The sequence below is a fragment of the Panthera uncia genome, chromosome D1 (assembly GCF_023721935.1).
Source record: "Panthera uncia isolate 11264 chromosome D1, Puncia_PCG_1.0, whole genome shotgun sequence".
NCBI classification, from domain to species: domain Eukaryota; kingdom Metazoa; phylum Chordata; class Mammalia; order Carnivora; family Felidae; genus Panthera; species Panthera uncia.
Genome location: NC_064808.1, coordinates 90,151,395 through 90,172,467, shown reverse-complemented (window position 1 = coordinate 90,172,467; position 21,073 = coordinate 90,151,395). Strand labels below are relative to the sequence as shown.

Genomic DNA, 21,073 nt, shown 5'->3' with positions numbered 1-21,073 from the left:
GGGACACTCGCGCCGGCAAGATTTCGGGGCTTTTAGCCGTTAGCTCCACAGTAATACTCCTCAGCTAAGGACACAGCAGCGAGACACCGAGTCTGCTCTTCGCTCGCCTGCACCCGCCCCTCCCTGCTCCAGACCGCACATCCGCACATCCCAGACCACCCCAGGCTCACGGCCCCGGAAGTTACTCGCGGCCGGCGCCGTTACGTAACTTCCGGGAGGGGCTTACTTCCGAGGCAGACGCGGAAGTGCTGGGAGGCCCGGTGGCCGAGGTCGGTTGCCGGACTTCTGGCCCGGCCTTTCGCCTTGGGAAAGTTCTGGAGGGGTAGATTCCTAAGAAGCCGGCTTCCGGCACCCAGACGAGACGAAGCCGGCGCTCCTCGGCCTGGGAGCCGATGCCGGCCGCGCCCTGGAGGCCCCGTAGCGGGGCCGGACGATGAGCCTGCTGGGCGGCCCGGCCTCCTCGCCGCGGGCCCCGCTGCAGTCCAGCAAGGCCAGGATGAAAAAGCTCCCGAAGAAGAGCCAGAACGAGAAGTACCGGCTCAAGTACCTGCGGCTGCGCAAAGCGGCCAAAGCCACCGTGTTTGTGAGTCAGAGTGTCGCTCGGCCCTTCTCCGCCTCGACACTCCTAATTCGCGAATCTTTCCCCACACCGTTCCCCTCCCAGAGTGGCCGAATCAGTAGTGTTAGCTTTTGCAGTACACGTTACTTCTCGTTAGCCTTGTGTCCTTGGGCACATTAGCTAATTTCTGTACTCTTCTGTTTCCTGAAGAGAGCTAACTGCCTTTCAGAGTCGTGAAGATTTAATCGAGGAAAGTAAAGTGCTTGACATCTGGAAGATGTGCCAGTCGGTTTCAGTCATCGTTCTTACCACGAAACTCTTGGAAAGGCGTTTGATTCTCAAGAGAACCCTAGAGTGAGGCACTGTTTTTAAAAATGGCATCACCGAAACCCCAAGAGATGACTTGTGCAAGGGCGCTGTGTCCCAGCCCTGATTCCTGGTCCTAGTGTCTTCAGTACTTCGACCACACAGCCTTATTTCCCAAGCACCCCAAATCCGCATAACAGACCTCTGCCCTAAACAGGCTCACAAAACTTTCAATAATTCCCCCCACCCCCGCACCCTTCTAACCTCTCTAGTCTCTCAAATGTTTCTGCTGTTCTTTTATTGTAGAGGCACTGAATTCATTGAATAAGTGAACTGACCTGCCAGCCACAACTTTGTGTTCTGGCATTCTGGCTTGCTCAAGCTTGCCTCAGTGCTGGGAAATAGGGAATGGAGTCCTCACTTTTCAAACGTGCCTCCGTGTCTGAATCACCACCTTAAACTCTTCTTTCTACCACAAGTTTGCACATATCTCCGCTTTTTTAGAAGCATAAGGAAAGGTTTGGAAATTAGAACATTCATTCCAAAAGCATTTATTTAGCACTGGCTGTGTGCACTGGAGAGACATGAAAAAAGTAGAATTAAGAGGACTTGATACTTAATTGACCGCTCATTTTCTTTTATGCTCTACATGTCGGATGTCCCTAAAGTCTATGTTCTTAGGATGTTGATTCCATTCAAGTACTTGAAATAGGCTTTGTGAAGAAAAGGGATATCGCTTTGAACATTCAAATTTTGAGCTCTCACTTGAGGAATGTCCAGATGAGAATATTTCCTTTACAACTGATGCTTGGGAAACAGCTTGAGTCAGAGAGTCAGATGATACTTGAATACCCATAAGTAGATTATGAAGTTTTAAGAATTTTGCATACCAGAGTTGATTTTATTTTGTCCAGTTGTCCTTTTAAGGTTCATATTGCATGGGTGTTTTGGGGTTAGCAAAGCTTGGTTTTGTTATCTCCCCGAGAGTCAAGGCACTTGGGAATGGACATTTCTCATATTTGTAAGGTTTAAATTGAAGCCTATATGGATTTCAGCAGGATGCCCTTTTCTCTGCCAAAGTCTACCCTAACTAGGGTGATCATACATCTTGGTTTGCCTAGGGCAATCCTAGTCTACCATACTATTCTGGAATAATAATTAATAGCACCCCTTTTTCACTCTGAGGTGCCCCAGTTTCAATAAATTATGTAATGACCTTGCCCATAATGGAATTTGACTCTACCTTTACCTATAGGTTTTCTTAATAGTTGGTCTGCAGGGTAGATTAACTTGTTCCTCTCACCCAGCAACACAGACTTCTTGGTTTGAAACATAGCTTCTCTTCCCAGCGTAATACTTTGATCTTTTATTCTCTATATGTGATTATATCCAAAATTTTTTTCTTAAAGGAAAATGCTGCTATTTGTGATGAAATTGCTCGTCTTGAGGAAAAATTTCTTAAAGCAAAAGAAGAAAGACGGTGAGCTGCCTTCGTGTTGTGTTCAGAATCCCATTTTCAGTGATTGATACGGTGTTACTGCTCTGGGGATTTTTCTCCAGTGGAATTTTTATGTATTACACAGCCCACTGGCTCTGATCAATGCAGAGAAACTCACAACCTCCGGTTTTGGTTCCATTTACCCAAGTCGTGTTGGACCGTGGTGACGAGACAGCACCTCTATTCACCTTTCTGACACGGCCCTCTTGCCACATCTCATAAGCTATCTTCTTATAACTGCCCAGTTACAAAAGACAAGGGATAAAAGAAACTACCTCTCATTCCACAGATATTTATTCAGTATGTACTATATTCTATGCAAAGCACAGTGGGTATATATAATTCATACCTACGTTCCCTTCAGAAGCATAATACCTTTCAACATCAAGGTAGAGGAACCCTCCAGATGCCAGAGAGATAAACCACAGTCCTTATCTTTGGCTTCTTGAGGAAGTGTCCTCTGGAGCCTCTTATTCCCTGGGTCCAAGAAGAACCTTACTTTTATGAGGGTAATAATCTTTATATAATTCTGGCTTTTCCACTACTTAAGTCAAATACTGAATTGAGATAAAATAGAAGTTCATACCTCTGCTCCCTTTCCTTCCCAACCTCAGGTATTTGCTAAAGAAGCTCCTCCAGCTTCAGGCTCTAACTGAAAGCGAGGTACAGGCCGCAGCACCTTCCCACAGCTCCAGTGTGCCCCTAACTTACGGCGTGGCCGGCTCTGTGGGAGCCATACAGGGAGCTGGGCCCATCTCTGGGCCCAGCGCTGGGGCTGAGGAACCGTTTGGGAAGAAATCCAAGAAGGAGAAAAAAGAAAAAGGCAAAGAGAACAACAAACTGGAAGGTACCTTGGGGAGACGATAGTTGTCCCGGTGGCTCCACGACTAATGACAAAGACCTGGTACTAACTGGTAGACACACACGGCCACAGATATACTTAAACCCTCATTTGGTCCCTTAGCTGCCCTAATAGCCCTTGGAAAGAAAGTGTATTAGAGCCACATTGGGTGGAGGAATTCTAGTCAGACCTGGTTAAATGGAAGGGAGCAGGCTAAGGCCTCCCCCTTCTCCCACACCCCCAACTCTCTGGGTTGCCTTCAGTTCAGTGGTTCCTAGAGGCAGGGAAATGGGCTAGGTGGCCTTTTGAGCACACGGATGGCTTGGGAAATTTCTGATCTGATAAATGAAGAGGCCTTAAAAACTGCAAGGCTTTTAGGTCCTCAGCATTGATACTAAAATTAGCCATTGCCAGGTGGGTGGGTTAAAAAGATACTCCGGGCTTTGGGGAAAAAGTCCCATGTGCCCATTCAGCGAGTGTACAGAACCAGGATTGGCATATTGTTCTTAGCATTCACGTGTAAATTTTTCCCTTCCCCTCAGCATTGGGAGGGGCTAAAAGTGGGTGACCCCAGATTTGCGTTTCAGTTCTGAAGAAAACATCCAAGAAAAAGAAAATGGAGGGAGGTGCTCGCAAGCTGGTTCAGCCCATTGCCCTGGATCCCTCAGGACGGCCTGTGTTCCCCATCGGACTGGGGGGTCTAACAGTATATAGCCTGGGGGAGGTGAGTGAGACCAGCGATATATAGAGAGGAGAATCAGAAATATGGGAATGGGGTTGAGCTTTCCCTCCCTGTTCCCATCAGCAGCAGCCCCTTGCTGATCCAGACCAACCCCAGAAAATCTCCAGTCCCTAGGAAACCAGGTCAGTTTTGTCTGCTGCGCAGCTGACACACTTTCTCTCTGTGATTCGAGTCACTCTTTGCGGCCCCAGAGTGGTTTTAAAGGCTACCACGGCACACTGGACTTCTGAATTCTCCAGTGACCTCAGTCGCGGAGTGGGGGAATCTTTTTTATAGATCATCACCGACCGACCTGGCTTCCATGATGAGAGTGCCATCTACCCTGTTGGCTACTGCAGTACTCGGATATATGCCAGCATGAAGTGCCCAGACCAGAAGTGTCTGTATACCTGTCAGATCAAGGATGGTGGCACGCAACCCCAGGTACCCACTCGATTCACAGCTACTGGGTTTGGTTTGGTTTGGTTTGGTTTTCTGAGACCCTTCTCTGTGACAGCCACTTACTAGATATCACCCGTTTTGACACTCCCAGTACATGCTGTATAATAACCATTTGGGTAATGCCAAGATGCAGAAAAGCGATTGGCCCCAAGTCAAACCTTTGTTAATAAGTGCTTGAGCTGGGATTTGAGTCCATATCTGTCCGACTCTCTTACTGAGGCCCTTCCCTTTGAACCCTGCTACTTGTACTGTTGCTATGACTGTGGGAGGCTGAGCAAGCATGCTTATTTGTGAAGTGCAGGCCTATATACAAGAAAGATTAATTTGATATTCTGCCATTTCAAGTAGGACAAAAATGAAGGTAGCAAAGAAACTGCATATTGGTTTCTGGTCGCATACACTCTTAAGGACCTGGGAGATGTGAACCTTAGTCTTTTTAAAACCATTTTTTTTAACGTTTATTTATTTCTGAGGCAGAGAGACAGAGTGTGAGCGGGGAGGGGCAGAGAAAGAGGGAGACACAGAATCCGAAACAGGCTTCAGGCTCTGAGTTGTCAGCACAGAGCCCAACGCAGGCCTTGAACTCATTAACCATGAGATCAGGACCTGAGCCGAAGTTGGACGCTCAACCAACTGAGCCACCCAGGCGCCCTGAACCTTAGTCTTATCAAATACTTTTGTTCATCCTTCTCGCTGCTGTGATGCAAGGGAGTTCATTTTCCCCACCCGTCACCTCTGGTCATTGGGAAAAAAATAAACCAGTTTCAAAGTTCCAGACTTCTCTGTCTGATGTTACAGATCACTAGAAAGTTGGGTGGAAGGAAGTAGACACAGGGAAGGGAACCTCTAAGCAGAAGCTGAGAGCCTGCTGCCACATGTGGATAATACTGCATCGCTCCTCGCCTGGTTAGAGTGCTGTTAGATGCATCTGAGTGTTCAGATGACCTGGCCATGCAGGAGTTCTGTTTAGAAAGTACTGTAACAGGGGGCGCCTGAGCAGCTCAGTCAGTCCAGCATCTGACTTTGGCTCAGATCACAGTCTGAGGGTTCGTGGGTTCGAGCCCCGTGTCGGGCTCTGTGCTGACAGCTCAGAGCCTGGAGCCTGCTTCGGATTATGTGCTTCCCTCTCTCTCTGCCCCTCCTCTGCTCATGCTCTGTCTCTCTCCCAAAAAAAAAATTAAAAAAGTAATAATAAAGTAAAAATAAAGTACTGTAACAGACTCCTATGGTAGTAGTATACCATATTTATTTATAACAAATTTATAAATTCAGTACAAATCTAATAAAAATTCTAATAGAATTGTCATGGATATTGACAAACTGGTTCTTAATTTCCTTGAAGACAAATTGCTAAAATATTTGTGGAAAGAAGAGTTTGTGTGGGTTTTAGGTGTTTTGCTTTGCTTTGTTTTTTAGCTGATTAATCCTTCTGGACATTATTTTCAGGTATATTGTGAGCCTTAATTTTTTTCCAACTAACATCGTGTTATCTCTAGTATATACTAAAAGTATGTAGACAGTTCTTTTTCATCTCTTTGTCTATAAATGCTAATATGAACTTTAATTTCTTTAGCTTTATAGAATGTTTCATACTATATCTTAAAATATGGAAGAATATTTTTATAATCTTAGAGTGAGGTGAAAGCTTTTCTTGAGTGAGGCATGAAATGTGGACACTATGAAGGAGAATAGATTGGACTGTTAAAGACTTAATGAACAACAAAAGATACATAATCCAAGTTAAAACTCAAGCAAAAAAAAGGAACAAAGTATGTAGCAGTAGATTAATATCCAGATAAAGTGTTCCTCTGGTCAAATACAAAAAGCAATCAAATACAACAGGTATCAGTTGAAACTGTGCAGATGGTTGGTAAGAACGGACCTCATTAGCAATTAGAGAAATGGAGATAAAACGATTTTGCTCATAGGCAGACAGCAGAGAGATTGATAATACTGAGTGTTGGCCAGAGTGTAGGAAAACAAGTAAGCATTAGCCTGAGTGAAAACTTGCAGTCTTTTGGAAGGCAACTTGGCAATATCAACAAGTTTGGTATGTGTATCCTTTGACCCAGGATACTGCTAGGTGTTGAAGTATTTCCTAGAGAGATGTGCATATGTGAACAAAAGAGTTACATGTAACAATCTACATTATGGTATTGTTTGTAATGGCAAGAAATTAGAAATCGCTGAAATGCCCATCAGGAGGAGAATGGTTAAAAATTAAGATTTATCCACCTTACGTCATATTATGTAGCAGTTAAAAGAATGAAGTACAGTTACACATACTAACAGGGAAAGCTCTGCGAGACCAAAATACGAGATTTTGGCCTTTTAATTGCTCTTTGTGCAAAATAGAATAGTGTGCACACAGTATAAAAGATTGGAATTTGGGGTGCCTGGGGAACTCAGTTAAGCATGGGACTGACCCTTGATTTCAGCTCAAGTCATGATCTCATGGTTTGTGAGATCAGGCTCTGTGCTGACAGTGAGCCTGCTTGGGATTCTCTGTCTCCCTCTCTGTCTGCCCCTCCCCCACTCACTGTCTATCTCTCTTTCAAACTAAATTAAAAAAAAAAAAAAAGATTGGAATTGACATGACCAGTACCAAAAAGAGAGCAGTCCTGGAATATTTGAAGATAATTGCTCACAGCTTTTTCCATAAATTAGCTGAGAAATAAATATAAACCCTCAGTATCTTAAATTTGCAACATATGTCATTAGTTGAACAAACAAAACCACTGACTAAAACTACAAGATAATTATTATTGACAAAAATAAAAGAGCTCTAAAATTTGATACAGTAAAATTGAAGTAATAACTGCAGAAGAAAACTAACAGCAGGAGAAGCCATACTCAGTAAAGTATATTTTGGATTCTAAAAAATGATTAATCACATTATTCTTTGAAAGTACACAGAAAATAAGTAAATCCTGTTTGGGATAATTTTATTAAGGTAAACATTGAAAAACGGGATACTGTTTTGGTTTTTAAGTTTTTATTTAAATTCTAGTTAGCTAACACACAGTGTAGTATTGGTTTCAGGAGTAGAATTTAGTGATTCCATCACATGCATATAACACCCGGTGCTCATCACAAGTGCCCTCCTAAATACCCATCCTGCATTTAACCCATCTCCCACCCATGTTCCCTCTAGCAGCCCTCCATTTTCTAGAATTAAGAGTCTGTTTTATGGTTTGCCTCTCTTTTTCTTTCCCCTATGTTCATCTGTTTTGTTTCTTAAATTCCACACATTAGTGAAATCATATGGTATTTGTCTTTCTCTGATGGACTTACTTCGCTTAGCAAAATAACACTGTAGCTCCGTGTTGGCAAATGGCAAGATTTCATTCTTTCGATGGCTGAGTAGTATTCCACGGTGTGTATCTACCACATCTTCTTTATCCATTCATCAGCCAATGGATGACATTTGGCTCTTTCCAGAAGCATCGGGGTGCATGTGCCTCTTCAAATCAGTATTTTTGTATCCTTTGGATAAATGCCTAGTAGTGCAATTGCTGGGTTGTAGGGTAGTTCTAGTTTTAATTTTTTTGAGGAACCTCCATACCGTTTTCCAGAGTGGCTGCATCAGTTTGCATTCCCACCAGCAGTGTTAAGAAGGTTTCCCTTTCTCCACATCCTCACCAACACCTGTTGTTTCCTGTGTTGTTAGATTTGGCCATTCTTACAGATGTGAGGTGATAGCTCCCTGTAGTTTTGATTTGTATTTCCCTGATGATGAGTGATGTTGAGCATCTTTTCTTGCGTCTGTTGGCCATCTTAGGTCTTCTTTGGAAAAATGGATACTGTTTAACTGAACTTTATGAAAAGAACACTAGTCAGGGAATTTAATTGGCTAAGTATTTTCTATGCAAAAATTCATTGAACTTAGAGAAAACTGGTCAAGGAATTAAGTTGGCTAGATAGCATTTATTACAAAAATACTTTCTTGGCAAAAATTCTTCAGTATTAGTAGAATTTCAAGTTGAGGGTTATTTTTTATGTATATAGTCAAGATATTTTGCAATTTAAAAAATGGGGCTTGGAGTCAGAATGGCCTTATTCCTCCTAGATATTACAAAGTAAATATAAGATTAAATTATCTTATTTGATCTCATGTATTTTTGTTTATTTTTTAAATATAATTTACTATCAAAATGACTAACATACAGTGTATAAAGTGTGTTCTTGGTTTTGGGGGTAGATTCCCGTGGTTCATTGCTTACATACAACACCCAGTGCTCATCCCAACAAGTGCCCTCCTCAGTGCCCATCACCCATTTCCCGCCCCCCCCCCCCACATCAACCCTCAGTTCGTTCTCTGTATTTAAAAGTCTCTTATGGTTTGCCTCCCTCCCTCTCTGTTTGTAACTATTTTCCCCCCTTCCCTTCCTCTTTGGACTTCTGTTAATTTTCTCAAGATCTACATACGAGTGAAAACATGATATCTGTCTTTCTCTACTGGCTTATTTCACTCAGCATAATACTTTCCAGTTCCATCCACATTGCTGCAAATGGCAGGATTGCATTTTTCTCATGGTCAAGTAGTATTCCATTTTATTTTATTTTATTTTTTATTTTTTATTTTTTTTTAATTTTTTTTTTTCAACGTTTTTTATTTATTTTTGGGACAGAGAGAGACAGAGCATGAACGGGGGAGGGGCAGAGAGAGAGGGAGACACAGAATCAGAAACAGGCTCCAGGCTCCGAGCCATCAGCCCAGAGCCTGACGCGAGGCTCGAACTCACGGACCGCGAGATCGTGACCTGGCTGAAGTCGGACGCTTAACCGACTGCGCCACCCAGGCGCCCCAGTATTCCATTTTATATATAAACCACATCTTTATCCATTCATCAGTTGATGAACGTTTAAGCTCTTTCCATAATTTGTATATTGTTCATGTTATTTTTTCTTTTAATTTTGCTAAAAATTTTTTATTCATTTTTGAGAGAAAGAAAGATGAGCAGGGAAGGGGCAGAGAGAGAGGGAGACACAGAATCTTAAGCAGGCTCCAGGTTCTGAGCTGTCAGCACAGGGCCTGATGCGGGGCTCAAACCCACGGACCATGAGATCATAACCTGAGCTAAAGTTGGACGCTTAACCGACTGAGCCACCCAGGCGCCCCCTATTGTTCATGTATTTTTAAAGTACCATTTGTATTTGTACTTATAGATGTAAGTAAGTGGATAGGAAATGTGTGTAACAAATTAAGTGTGGACATGTGGAGAGCAGTCACAAAGCAGAGTGTTTAGAACTGAAACAGTTAAAGGACTTTCGGTGTTTTCTTCGATTTGTTTGAATTTGTAACGGCACTCTAGGAAATTGGACCCACCTTCTAATATCATATACATCAGCTTCAAGTGCTAGAGTGAAGAAATAGTTATAGAAGTAGTGTGGCTTTCTCTCTACTATTCCCTCTTTCAAAGTTGATCTCATTGCTCCTTTATCTTTCTCAGTTTGAAATTGTTCCTGAAGATGACCCCCAGAATGCCATTGTCACCTCTTCTGCAGATGCCTGTCATGCAGAGCTGCTCAAGACCATAAGTATTACTATGTAAGTTGAAGCTTGAAGACTGTCTAAATAGGTCACTTGTGGTACAATGAGACTTTCCTTGCTTTTAATGTATGGAGATCCCTAATTTTATAGAAAGCTATCCTGCATCCTTTAGATTTTTTACCAGAAATCCAATGGATTTCTCCAGAGTATCCAAGTCAAGAAAGTTTGTTCTCTGCATTCATACCCACATTCCATTCCTAAAGCCATTCTCATCTCCCTCTAAACTTTGAAACTACCATCCTCCCTCTCCTATTTAGGGGGAAACTAATGCCCAACCTGCTTCCATCTGGAGCTGACTTTTTTGGGTTTTCTCACCCAACTATTCACAACCTGATCCAGAGTTGTCCAGGAGCTCGAAAATGTATCAAGTAAGTTACTGCTTTGCTCGTTGTTACGCTGTGTTCTGCTTCTGTCTTCAAAGCAGGCTTGCTCCTTCGTGTGCCTCAGTATTGGTCCTCCTAGCCCTCTGGACAAGTGGCAGAAGGCAGTACCCCACTGTACTAGAACTGTCATTTTCTGTGTGTACCATGACAGCAAAAGGGTTGGGAAATCCTGCAGGATAACGTGTCACTGAATGTGCCTATCTTCTCTTAGTGTTTTCGTTAATGTGATTCTTAGATACATATGGGAAAGATCTACAGAAAAAACATACCTGATCTCTTTGGAAGTAAGAATGGGTTATTGTGGCTAACAGACAGCTCTTGATAACGATGCCCTTTGATCCTGCAGTTACCAGTGGGTGAAGTTTGATATATGGAAACCTGGAGATGGGCAGCCGCCCCAGGGACCGCCAGAGGATGATGCAAGTATAAGCTTTGAAGCCTTTCAGAGACAGGCCTTTGATGAAGATCGTACTGATCCCATTCTGCAAGGTAGCTTAGTTTTCCCTTCCCGGTTTGAAAATTGACTATTTTTAGACTGCTGTCTGCTCCTCATGGGTAGCGGAGTACTCCAGAGAGCTGGGCAGTAAGCGATAGAAACTTACGCTGCCGGGACCACGGAGACTCCCAAGTATGAGGATGGGCCGCCCTGCGGGGCTCTCCAGCAGCACTTGCAGGGGTGACAGGGAGCGGCTGCCGTCACAGTGAGGCAGGGCCCACAGAGAAACCAGGCTTTCTCGTTTTCCCACCTGAAACAGACCCAAGCGGAACTGCAGGGGAAAGTTGACTGCTCAGGACAAGAATTTCATGTGAAGTGAAGGGGAGCAGATGATGGCCTTGGTCCTGCCTGTGTTGGGTGGGTTCCCTTCCCACAGATGGGTGGAGCTCTCAGGGGATCTGGCGTTGGGTCACATAGGCACAGCTCTGGACTAGAAACCATAGAATTAAAATCCTCACTTTTTGTCTCTATACTATATAACCCGAGACAAAACACTTAATCTATTTTGGCCACGGTTTTCTTTGTCGTAAAAGTCAATTTCTGTCCTATCTTACCAAGCAAGGGCAAAATTAGGCTGACAGGGGCAAGAGTGTTAGGTACTGAAAGGACATTCACGCGTGGGATCAGTCCCCTGAGACTCCCAGGCAGCAATGGAACTGAAGGAATTTTCTTCTCCAGGATCCTTGGACCTTCCAGAGCTTCAGCCCACGGCCTTCGTGTCTTCTTACCAACCCATGTTCCTGACGCATGAACCCCTGGTAGACACTCACCTACAGCACCTGAAGTCTCTGTCCCAGTGTAGCCCAACTCAGTCTTCAGATTGATCAGGAAGGGGTCAGATGCCACATCATTTAACTTAAAGTAAAACTTAGAATATGGAAGAAGGCAGCAGTTCAGGAACGAAGGAGATACACATTTTGTTACAGAGGTTCCTGTGGTGACAGTGTTCCCTTGGAAAAACTGCAGCTGCTTTATTTTTAGCAATAAATTTCTCTTTACAAATCTGCTTATTTTCATCTCATTGTGATCAGGATTTTTTTTTTTTTTTGCTTAGCTCTGCCCGAAGTGGTAGAGCAAACCTAAGTGTTCTATAAGCCGGAATGAGAACAGGCTGCAGACTCAGGAGGGAGACGTGGGAGGAGTCCCAGTCTTCTACCTGGATTCTGATCCTAGCTCCAGGAATGAAGGCCCAGCCCCTGCTACCCCAGCAGCTGCTTCATTTCCATGTCTGGACGATCACAGTCCAGTCTGCTTCTCCCCAAGCCAGAGAGGCTGGCCCAAGGCACGCTGTTCATCTTTTTCTTCACACTTCATATCCTTCAAGGGAAACAAAAAGTCCTCTGTAATCCTTCCTACCGGCTCTTTGCCATTCCTTACCCGAGAATGTGCTTGTAGCTGAATACGTTGAATCCACATGATGGCACAGATACAACATGCCGGGAGGGCAGGGGCTCCCACCCTCCCTAACAGGCTCACCCAGTCACTTCACTAGCTCTGTAATAACTTGACTCTGTATTTTGTGCAACCGAATGTGTTGGACCCTGCCCGTGGCACTAAGGTACAGGTTTACCGCATCACCCCATCTGGACCCCAGCAGTACCGCGTGGGAGGCCCTGCTGTCCGTCCAACCAGGGACAGGGACAGCTGGAAGGAAGCAACAGAAGGACCCCAGAAGGAGGAGAACGAGGAAGGAGTGTCAGTTGTCACTGTGCTGCAGTCCGTAGCTGCTGACCAGGGACAACACGAAGGGGTTTGTTTCCTAGGAACAGATGGGCAGCAGAAGTATCAGAAACGAAAGTTAACTGCTAGTAATTGTATGGCTCTTAACTCTGGTCTCTATAAGTTTGTGCAGCTTTTACAGTACAAAAAAATAAAATTAGGATAACACCAAACCTGGGGTAAAAGGGGGATTACTCAAAGCTGTTCATGCTTTAACGTTTTTCTTTCTTCACTGCACACGTTGGCTGGACATATGTGCACTCCTACAGAAATGATATATGCTGCTTTTACCATAGAGCAAATATCTTTCCATTGTATTACATTCTGAGTAAAACACATACAAGAGAACCTCATTTTAAGAAAGATTATTTAAGATTTTTTTAAGTTATTGCGCTGCTTGCTTTAATAAGAGTATTTACTTTGTAGCTTTCCTAGAAGAGTAATTTTCAAAGTACAGATCTCAACCCATCAGTTGTTCCTAAACTTAGGGAGGTAAGACCTACACCTGTTAAAATTAAATAAAACAATTATAACTTAATAGAATGCATCACATGTCAAAAATTGAAATTTGGGTTTCAACTGTAGAATGTATATATGTATTTATATAAAAATCACATGTACACACATGAAGGGAGTACATGGAATAAAGGTAAAATGTTTTACTACAGATCATCCTTTTTAAAAACTTGAGCTTCGGGGCGCCTGGATGGCTCAGTCGGTTGAGCGTCCCACTTCAGCTCAGGTCACGATCTCACGGTCCGTGAGTTTGAGCCCCATGTCGGGCTCTGGGCTGATGGCTCAGAGCCTGGAGCCTGCTTCAGATTCTGTGTCTCCCTCTCTCTCTGCCCCTCCCCCATTCATGCTCTGTCTCTGTCTCAAAAATAAATAAACGTTAAAAAAAAATTCTTTAAAAAAAAAACAAAAAACACGAGCCTCCCTCCACCCCAGTATACTTAAAACGTCTTTTCATCTGTTGGTTAAGAGAGTGAAATCTGACAGTATCCAGTGTCAGTGGGAGAACGTAAATGGCACTGTGCCTTGGTGCGAATGTAAACTGTTGGACCCTTCAGGAGAGTTAAGCTGCAGGTATCAAACTTTTAAACATGTTTAATCCTTAAAATTGTTATTTCACATTAAGGATCCTAAGGAAGAGGGGCGCCTGGGTGGCTCAGTCGGTTGAGCAGCCGACTTCAGCTCAGGTCATGATCTCGCGGTCCGTGAGTTCGAGCCCCGCGTCGGGCTCTGTGCTGACAGCTCGGAGCCTGGAACCTGCTTCAGATTCTGTGTCTCCCTCTCTCTCTGACCCTCCCCTGTTCATGCTCTCTCTCTGCCTCAAAAATAAATAATAAAACATTAAAAAAAAAAAAAAGGATCCTAAGGAAGAAAGTACAGTATGATGTTTGCATGTAACATTCATCACTGTATTCGTTTTAACAGGGAAAAATTGGAAAAAAAAATCTGTGTCCACTAATGGAAAAATTGGTTAAATAAAGTATGGGGCTCCCACAAACTAAAACACTATTCAATTTACATAGGAAAATTATTTTACTAGAATAAGCCAAAAACAGATTACAAAATAGTATGACATGTAGTGTATAAAATATAACCCAAGAAAATCAACTGAATGTTTACCAAAACATTAAATGTTTTTTGCCAAATGGTGGATTTTAGGGTGATTTTTACTTGTTTATTCTTTTTGTTTGTGTCCAAATCTACAATAGTTACAAATTTCATTTTACAAATACTAAAAAGTTATTTTCACTTGGGAAATTAACTGAGTTTCCACAGAATGTTTAAAAGCATTCAGCCATTAAAAATAAAGTTTCACAGGGTGCTGAGTGGCTTAGTTGGTCTGGTGTCCGACTTCGGCTCAGGTCACGATCTCGCAGTTCGTGAGTTCGAGCCCCACATCAGGCTCTGTGCTGCCAGCTCAGAGCCTGGAGCCTGCTTCCGATTCTGTGTCTCCCCCCTCTCTGCCTCTCCCCTGCTCGCGCTGTCTCTGTCTCTCAAAAATAAATGAACATTAAAAAAAATTTTAAAGTTTCACGTGACTTTTCATTAGTATATCCACTACCTAAACCTAGTATCTCCCACTGTGTGCACTAGGAAAGGAGCCTGGGTATGGGGTTCCTGACCGTGTCCAGCTGCCTACAAGTTAGAACAGCCCAGGAGTGAATGTGTGTTGGCACGGGGGAGGGGTGGACCCAGAGATTTATTTCTCAGGAGTCTCTGTTCCCGGGTCCCTGGATCCCCTTAGGCCAGAGGCATATGAGGTCAAAGTATGGGTGTTAGGAGTTAATTGTACACCAGGAAGTCCTCGAGGAGCCAAAGTTCTTTGTACACTGCATAGTTGTTTTGTTTTCTTACTAAAATAAATCCTGACACTGACAGCTATTCCTGCTGTTCAGCGCTACACCAGGACCCCTTGGGGTCAGGTGCTTATTACTTTAGTTCTTATTTTTCCCATTAAGGGAGTGGAAGCCACTCAAATAAATCTTCCTCCTTCCTCATGCTTCAAAGCACATTTACTGTTCCTAACCCAGTTTTGGTGGGCTATAAATGTTTACACATCACTAATGATTATACTTTTATTTCCAAATTCTAATAGAGGACACAATTACCAAGTGCCATTAGCTGTTTTTAATCAACCCATAAGCAGTAGTGCTACGTTTTTTGGTTTTTTTCTTTTTGCATTAGGATTCTTAACAGTCACAGAAGCCCACTTTCGCATTTGTCCCATCTGGATTATTTTTCTAAATGCTTATTGTGTAGCTTTATTTTCAGCCTCTTTTTTCTTCCATCTGGGTTAGCCTTTTTAGAGGTAAACCTCTTACCTTAGAAAGCCTGAGATTTGTATTTAACCTGTTTGCCTGTCCGTGACCTCTACTGCCATGTTTCCCTGAGCCCGTGTTTCCCCCACCCGTCACCGACTGCCTGAGTGCCTTCCTGGGCCGCCGCCACCTCACCCTTTCTCCTCATTCCTTAAAGCAGCCCCTTCGCACCTCCCCAGATGCACACACACAGTTCCTGTTGGTTTCAAACATTCACGTTATCGTTCTTAGACTGAAAGGAACAGAACTGGCTTTGGCTTAAGACAGAACACAAACAGGCCTAGAAAGAGTTCATCTCCACATAAGAAAAAACTGTTGGGAAGTTGAGAAACTTTATACAGAGATTCAGTAACCACTTACCAGATTTTGTAAAGAAGACATAAATAGGAGCTGGCCCACATGGCCTTCAAATCCTTTCCAGCCATGAGTTTCCACAGTTCTGGATATAAGTAGACAAAAGTGTTAGACACTGCACTCTCCACAGGGAAGTGAAGGACACTGAAGTTCCATTTGTAGCTGGGAATTAGTCCGGCAAGACACCTAGGCTGACTAGGGGACAAGAGGCAAGCATCTCATTAGCCTGCCAGCACTGCTCATCGCCTATTCAGAACACGGACACAGCCACGTGCTAGCTGGGAGCTGTCCAGTGCGGCTTTTCTATTAGTTGCCTTTAAAAGCTATAGCTGTCATCACTTCCACAGCTAAATGCCCACATCGAGAGGACCCACACTTATGTCCAAGGCAATGATCGCAAGGCCGCTAAATCATTCAGCAAGCTTGCTGAGATCTCCAGGGATCTGGTCTGTCATGAAAGCGATGAAGGGAGGAGCCGGCAGGGTGCTGCTGGGGTGGTACAGGGGGCACCGCTTATATTCACAAGGCCACGTGGTCCAGGCATAGCGAACAGCAGCCGGAGTGCCGCGACAAGAACTGACGTTCAGGGCCAGGGTCTGGGCTGAGAAAGGGCCCATGGGAGCTGGGAGCCACTTGCACTGACGGTCACTGCAACATGAGATCTAGTAAGAGAATCAGAAAAATAGGAACGGTTAGGTCAGTGAGGATACTCCAAGAGACCACAAGGGACAGAAGGAGCCACTCTTGGCCCAGGATCCATTTCCTACAATAACCAGAACAAACCCGAACCCAGGTTGGTGCGATAATGAATGTTCCTGTGAAAAAATAAATCAATTTTTAAAAAAATATTAAATTACTGAGGGAGACAAGGAAACATAATCACATAGAGCATTTAGAGAGGGCTCCCCTGAACCTCCTTGCTGTGAGCCTTCCGACCAGACGGCATAGCAGGCAGGAAGTGAGGGAGCGGGGCAGTCCAGCGGCTGCTACAACTCCAGCACTCCCGAAGGGGCCGGGGGACGAACAAGGGGCACAAAGGAACCTTGGACAGAGAGCCTTTCTCAAACCAGAAAGCAATCCAAGGAAGGGGACATGAAGTTTTCAATACCCCAGGTTAAATTCTGTCCTGCTCCCCACTGATTCTGGGTCCAGGTGACAGGCCGTTCTGCCATGGGAGACCTGAAGTCAGAACGCAGACGTCTGGGGAGCTAGAACTACCTAAAACCCAGTGTCCAAAGAAGCTCAGTGGGGCAAGCGCTGCCCTGAGGCCTGTGAATGTTGTAGTTAGGACTCTAGAGGAGGAGCAAGGATAAACCCGTGTAATTAAAGTCTGTCTTTAATATTCTTTCATTCCCTCCAGTGCCCTCTTTTCATACAGCAACCTCCCCAACCAGCCTAATGGCCTCCTGGTTCCCAAAGAAGCTCATTTGCATGTTCCAATAGGAATGCCTCACCCCCACCCCCAACTAGGGAAGAAAGACTACATAAGCTCTTTAATTATTAGCCCTAGTTCCACAGTGGAATGATCCTCGCTACGTGCTAGAAGAAAGTAGTTTCATTACATTAATTTACAATGAGCTACAAATTCCCAAGCTAAGCCTCTCAAAGGAAACACTAAACTCAAAAGACTGTCAGAATTTGCGAGAGTGTGACATAAAAAGACACCCAAGATATGGGAAACACTCTGGAATAAGGAATCTTCCAAAGGTAACCTACAAATAAAGCTGCAGGCCCTTGCCAGAGCAAAGATGGATGCTCTGGGAGCGAAAAAACAAAAGGAATATTTTAATGTAGATTCATTTTCCTTCCCTTGATTGTCCTATCAAAATTGCCCCTAAGTTAAAGAATTAATAGCTACTTAGTCACCCCCCTGAGATAAACTCAGCCCCGCCAAAAACCAAGATCCCCTTCACAGAAATGTTACAATTAAAGAGATGATGGGCCTCAGTGTGGAGAAATCCTGACTCCCAACCCAGGATGAACCCCTATTAAGTTCTGGCTATTCTCACCTCAAATATTTTGTCCTGCTTCTTCACCTGGATTTGCTGTGAATATGTGAGGTTTAGCAGCCCCCTGTCAGCCAGGAGTTCCATCTTCTCAGGCAGTGGTCCTTGAAAGATCAGTTTCTCACCATAGGCCACAGCCCGGGCCCCCAGGTGCAGCCTGTAGGCCACAGTCTGTTTATCTCGAGGGTGGATGCTACGGATAAAGAACAGGCAGAGAACTTTGGGTTTTCACTGAACAATAGCCACATTTAAAAACGGGGGGGGGGGGGGGGGGGGGGGGGGGAAGGATTATACAAAGCACCCTTTAGGAAGGTAAGAACAAAGTTGACTGAATCTAACAGGTCAATGGCTCGTCAGCTTAAGAGACACGGTGAACGGTAGCCATAATGGGGCTCCGGGCATCCTATGGGTTAGAAACCTTGAAATAGCAGATGACTTGGAAGGAAGGAATACAGGTCCCTGAGTGACGGAGGAAAGGCACTGGAACTAACCTAGGAGAGCTAACTTAAACTTACTCCAACCACTGGCAGTCCTGCGTTTCATCTGAATCAGGTGTTCACATGTTCAATGAATAAAACCCTCCAGGTTCAGATAGGACAATCAATAAATATTCATTTGTCCAAAAATAAATATTCGTTTAAGTTCTCACTATAAACCAGACACTGTGTGGGCCCCATTTCATATTTCAAATCCCCTTGTATCCCACAGCTAGCGTGTGGTAGTCATTGGAGCCGTTCACAGATATCCCTTTATTCCTCCTCTGAGTTGACGGAAGAATTCCGTGCCTGCTCTCGCTGAAGCCAGGCATGGCCATATTGCCTGCTCTGAGCCAATGCAACGTGAGTAGAAGTAACATGCGTTACTTTCATTGCCAGTGTGAGACTTTAAGGTGACCGGGAGCCCAGATCAACCTGGAACCTCCATCACTCTAGATCTGTGAATGACTATAACGAGCAAAGCCTCTCTGTTGACCTTCTTTGGACATGTATTGTGAACAGGAAGTAAAATGTTGTCTCATCAGGGCGCTGAGATGTTGAGTTACTGCAGCACATCCCCAGTGTAAATGATCGATAAGGCTCCGAAGGTCCAATCCTCATAACACCCACTCTCTGCCCCTCACAAGTGAACATCAGAATGAAGGCCACAAAGAACATAGATTATTGTTCAAGCAAAGCCCAAGAAGCACCCATACCTGCCATAAGGGGACGCCCTATCACAGAGATCCATTGCTACTGCCATGAAAGTGTTGGGCATCCTCACGTTGGGGACATAGCCAAAGTCTGCTGTTTGATGCCAACGGATCTGGGGAAATTTATCATCTGAGGTTGCAGACAAATATGAAGATAACTGGAAAGTAGAGAATGTTGCATCAGAATTTTACTGCATCAGAATCCTACACCAGAGTCTTTTTTTCACATATAGACTCTGCTTCTGCTTCATTAATCTGTTCAAATACCCATTCAACAAGTATTTACTGAGTGTCTTACTGTTGTGGCTCAATTCCCCTCACCCCACACAGCGTATCTGTGCCCTGCTCTCATCAAGAGGTGGAATCTATTTCTCCTCTTACTGAATCTGGGAGAAGCCTGTGATTTTCTCTGACCAACAGGATGCAGGGGAAGTGATGTGCAGCTTCTGAGTCATTGCCTCAATGGCCCTTGGCTTCTAGTTTCATTCTCTTGGAACTTGGAGATGGCCATGTAAAAACAGTCCAGCTACCCTGCTGGAGAAATTACATGGAGAAGGGGACCCTGGAAACAGGAAGACCCTTAGGGGAGAAAGGGGTTATTGTCCCAGCAGTCCCAGCCAAGAGGCCAGTCATGTGAACGCTAGAGGCTCCAGTTCAAATTAAAGCCACATGAGCAAGACTGGCTGGCATCTCCTAGAGCAGAGATGAACCATCCCAGTTGAGCTCTGCCTGGCTGACGCATGGAATCATGAGCATCATGAGCAAATACAATGGCTGATGTTTTACAACCACTAAGTTTGGGGGAAGTTTGTTACAAAGCAACAGGTAACTGATACATCTGTATTTAACATGGTCAAGTGCTGTAGGGAAGCAGAGAGGAATCTGCTGAGAACATGTGGTAAACTGCATCAAAGACCCCAATTCTTCACATTTTCCTATATCCACAGCCTCTTTCCATATGGTTTTGTGGTTTCTCCCACTAAGAAAACGAGTATAGGGCCACCTGACTGGCTCAGTCGGTTAAGCATCTGACTCTCGATTTCAGCTCAGGTCAAGAGTTCACGGTTCGTGAGTTTAAGCACCACTTCGGGCTCCATGCTGACAGTAGAGAGCCTGCTTGGGATTTTCTCTCTCTCCCTCTCTCTCTGCCCCTCCCCTGCTTGCTCTGTCTCTCAAAATAAATAAACTTAAGAAAAACAAAGTGTATTTCCCTACCACTTTCTGAGCTCAGTCACATGGTTCGCTTTGGTCAACAGATTGAAACACAAGTTATGGTGTGTCAGTTCTTAGCCTAGGGCCCAAGAGACCTGAGTGGTCCCATTGGCTCCTTCACATTTCTGCTGTCACCATGACAAGGACATGCCTAGGCTAGCCCATGGCTCTCTGGAGAAGGAGGAGAGCTGCGGAACAGAGCTGCCTCTTCTGACCCATGCCAACCATGCCCAGGAGAAAGCAGAGCCCCCACCCCACTCGGCCCCATCCCTGCCACTGACCCACAGAGATATGAAAGAGTTCAGTGGAGCTCAGCCAAGATCAACCAAACCCCAGCTATCCACACATGTGAGCTATAATAATAGTTATCTTAAGCCATGGAGTTTTGAGGAGATCTGTTACACAGCAGTAGCTAACCAGCACAAGTACTTCACAGCTGTGCTGGTGGAACAGACCTAGACATAAGAAATGTTAATAAACAAGGGGTGCCTGGGCGGCTCAGTCGGTTGAGCATCGACTCTTGATTTTGGCTCAGGTCATGGTCTCACAGTTCATGGGATGGAGCCCTGCATCGGGCTCTGTGCTGACAGCACAGAGTCTGCTTGGGATTTTCTCACTCTCCCTCTCTCTGCCTCTCCCCTACTCACACACACTCTGTCTCTCTAAAAATAAATAAACATTTTTAAAAATGCTTTAAAGAGAAGTTAATAAACAATAGTATAAAATAGCATGGATTGAATGTTATATCGGAGCCAAAGACAGCAAGTACTCTGCATAAGAACAAAGTTTATTATTATAAGAAAACACGACCTCCAAATATGTAAAAAAAGAAAAAGAAAAGAAAAGAAAAAGAGAGAAAGAAAGAAAAAAGAAAGAAAAGAAAAGAAAAGAAAAAAAAAGAAAAGAAAAGAAAAGAAAAGAAAAGAAAAGAAAAGAAAAGAA

The 21,073-nt window shown here is 44.2% G+C and overlaps 2 protein-coding genes across 3 annotated transcripts in view; one reads left to right on the top strand and one right to left on the bottom strand.

Annotated features, from left to right (window-relative positions):
• The first annotated feature begins 213 nt into the window (after nucleotides 1-213).
• On the top strand, nucleotides 214-11,826 carry TBRG1 (transforming growth factor beta regulator 1). Of its 2 annotated transcripts, none has more exons than XM_049611339.1 (9): nucleotides 214-583; nucleotides 2,275-2,345; nucleotides 2,978-3,210; nucleotides 3,792-3,928; nucleotides 4,223-4,369; nucleotides 9,841-9,938; nucleotides 10,199-10,309; nucleotides 10,671-10,743; nucleotides 11,499-11,655. In XM_049611339.1, the coding sequence occupies exons 1-9, from the start codon at nucleotides 434-436 to the stop codon at nucleotides 11,562-11,564; spliced, it is 1,086 nt and encodes a 361-aa protein (XP_049467296.1). In that variant the 5' UTR covers nucleotides 214-433; the 3' UTR covers nucleotides 11,565-11,655. The 2 variants fall into 2 exon arrangements, with proteins under 2 accessions (XP_049467296.1, XP_049467290.1); XM_049611333.1 differs by having other exon boundaries at nucleotides 216-583; nucleotides 10,671-10,813; nucleotides 11,499-11,826.
• A 3,857-nt stretch (nucleotides 11,827-15,683) lies between these two features.
• SIAE (sialic acid acetylesterase) overlaps nucleotides 15,684-21,073 on the bottom strand; it is a 38,869-nt gene continuing 33,479 nt past the window's right edge. The window contains exons 8-10 of the mRNA XM_049611322.1: nucleotides 18,923-19,077; nucleotides 17,734-17,923; nucleotides 15,684-16,386 (exon numbers count right to left, since the gene is read on the bottom strand). Of these exons, the coding sequence (XP_049467279.1) occupies nucleotides 16,135-16,386; nucleotides 17,734-17,923; nucleotides 18,923-19,077 (597 nt within the window). The 3' untranslated portion in view covers nucleotides 15,684-16,134. The remainder of the gene's footprint in view (nucleotides 16,387-17,733; nucleotides 17,924-18,922; nucleotides 19,078-21,073) is intronic.

What these genes read in the sequence shown, in the direction of transcription:
- TBRG1 (XM_049611333.1), top strand. Translation starts at nt 434, where the DNA reads ATGAGCCTGCTGGGCGGCCCGGCCTCCTCGCCGCGGGCCCCGCTGCAG. An exon ending in ATGGTGGCACGCAACCCCAG is followed by an intron (nt 4,370 to 9,840) that starts GTACCCACTCGA and finishes TATCTTTCTCAG; the next exon opens with TTTGAAATTGTTCCTGAAGA. An exon ending in TACTGATCCCATTCTGCAAG is followed by an intron (nt 10,814 to 11,498) that starts GTAGCTTAGTTT and finishes TTTCTTCTCCAG; the next exon opens with GATCCTTGGACCTTCCAGAG.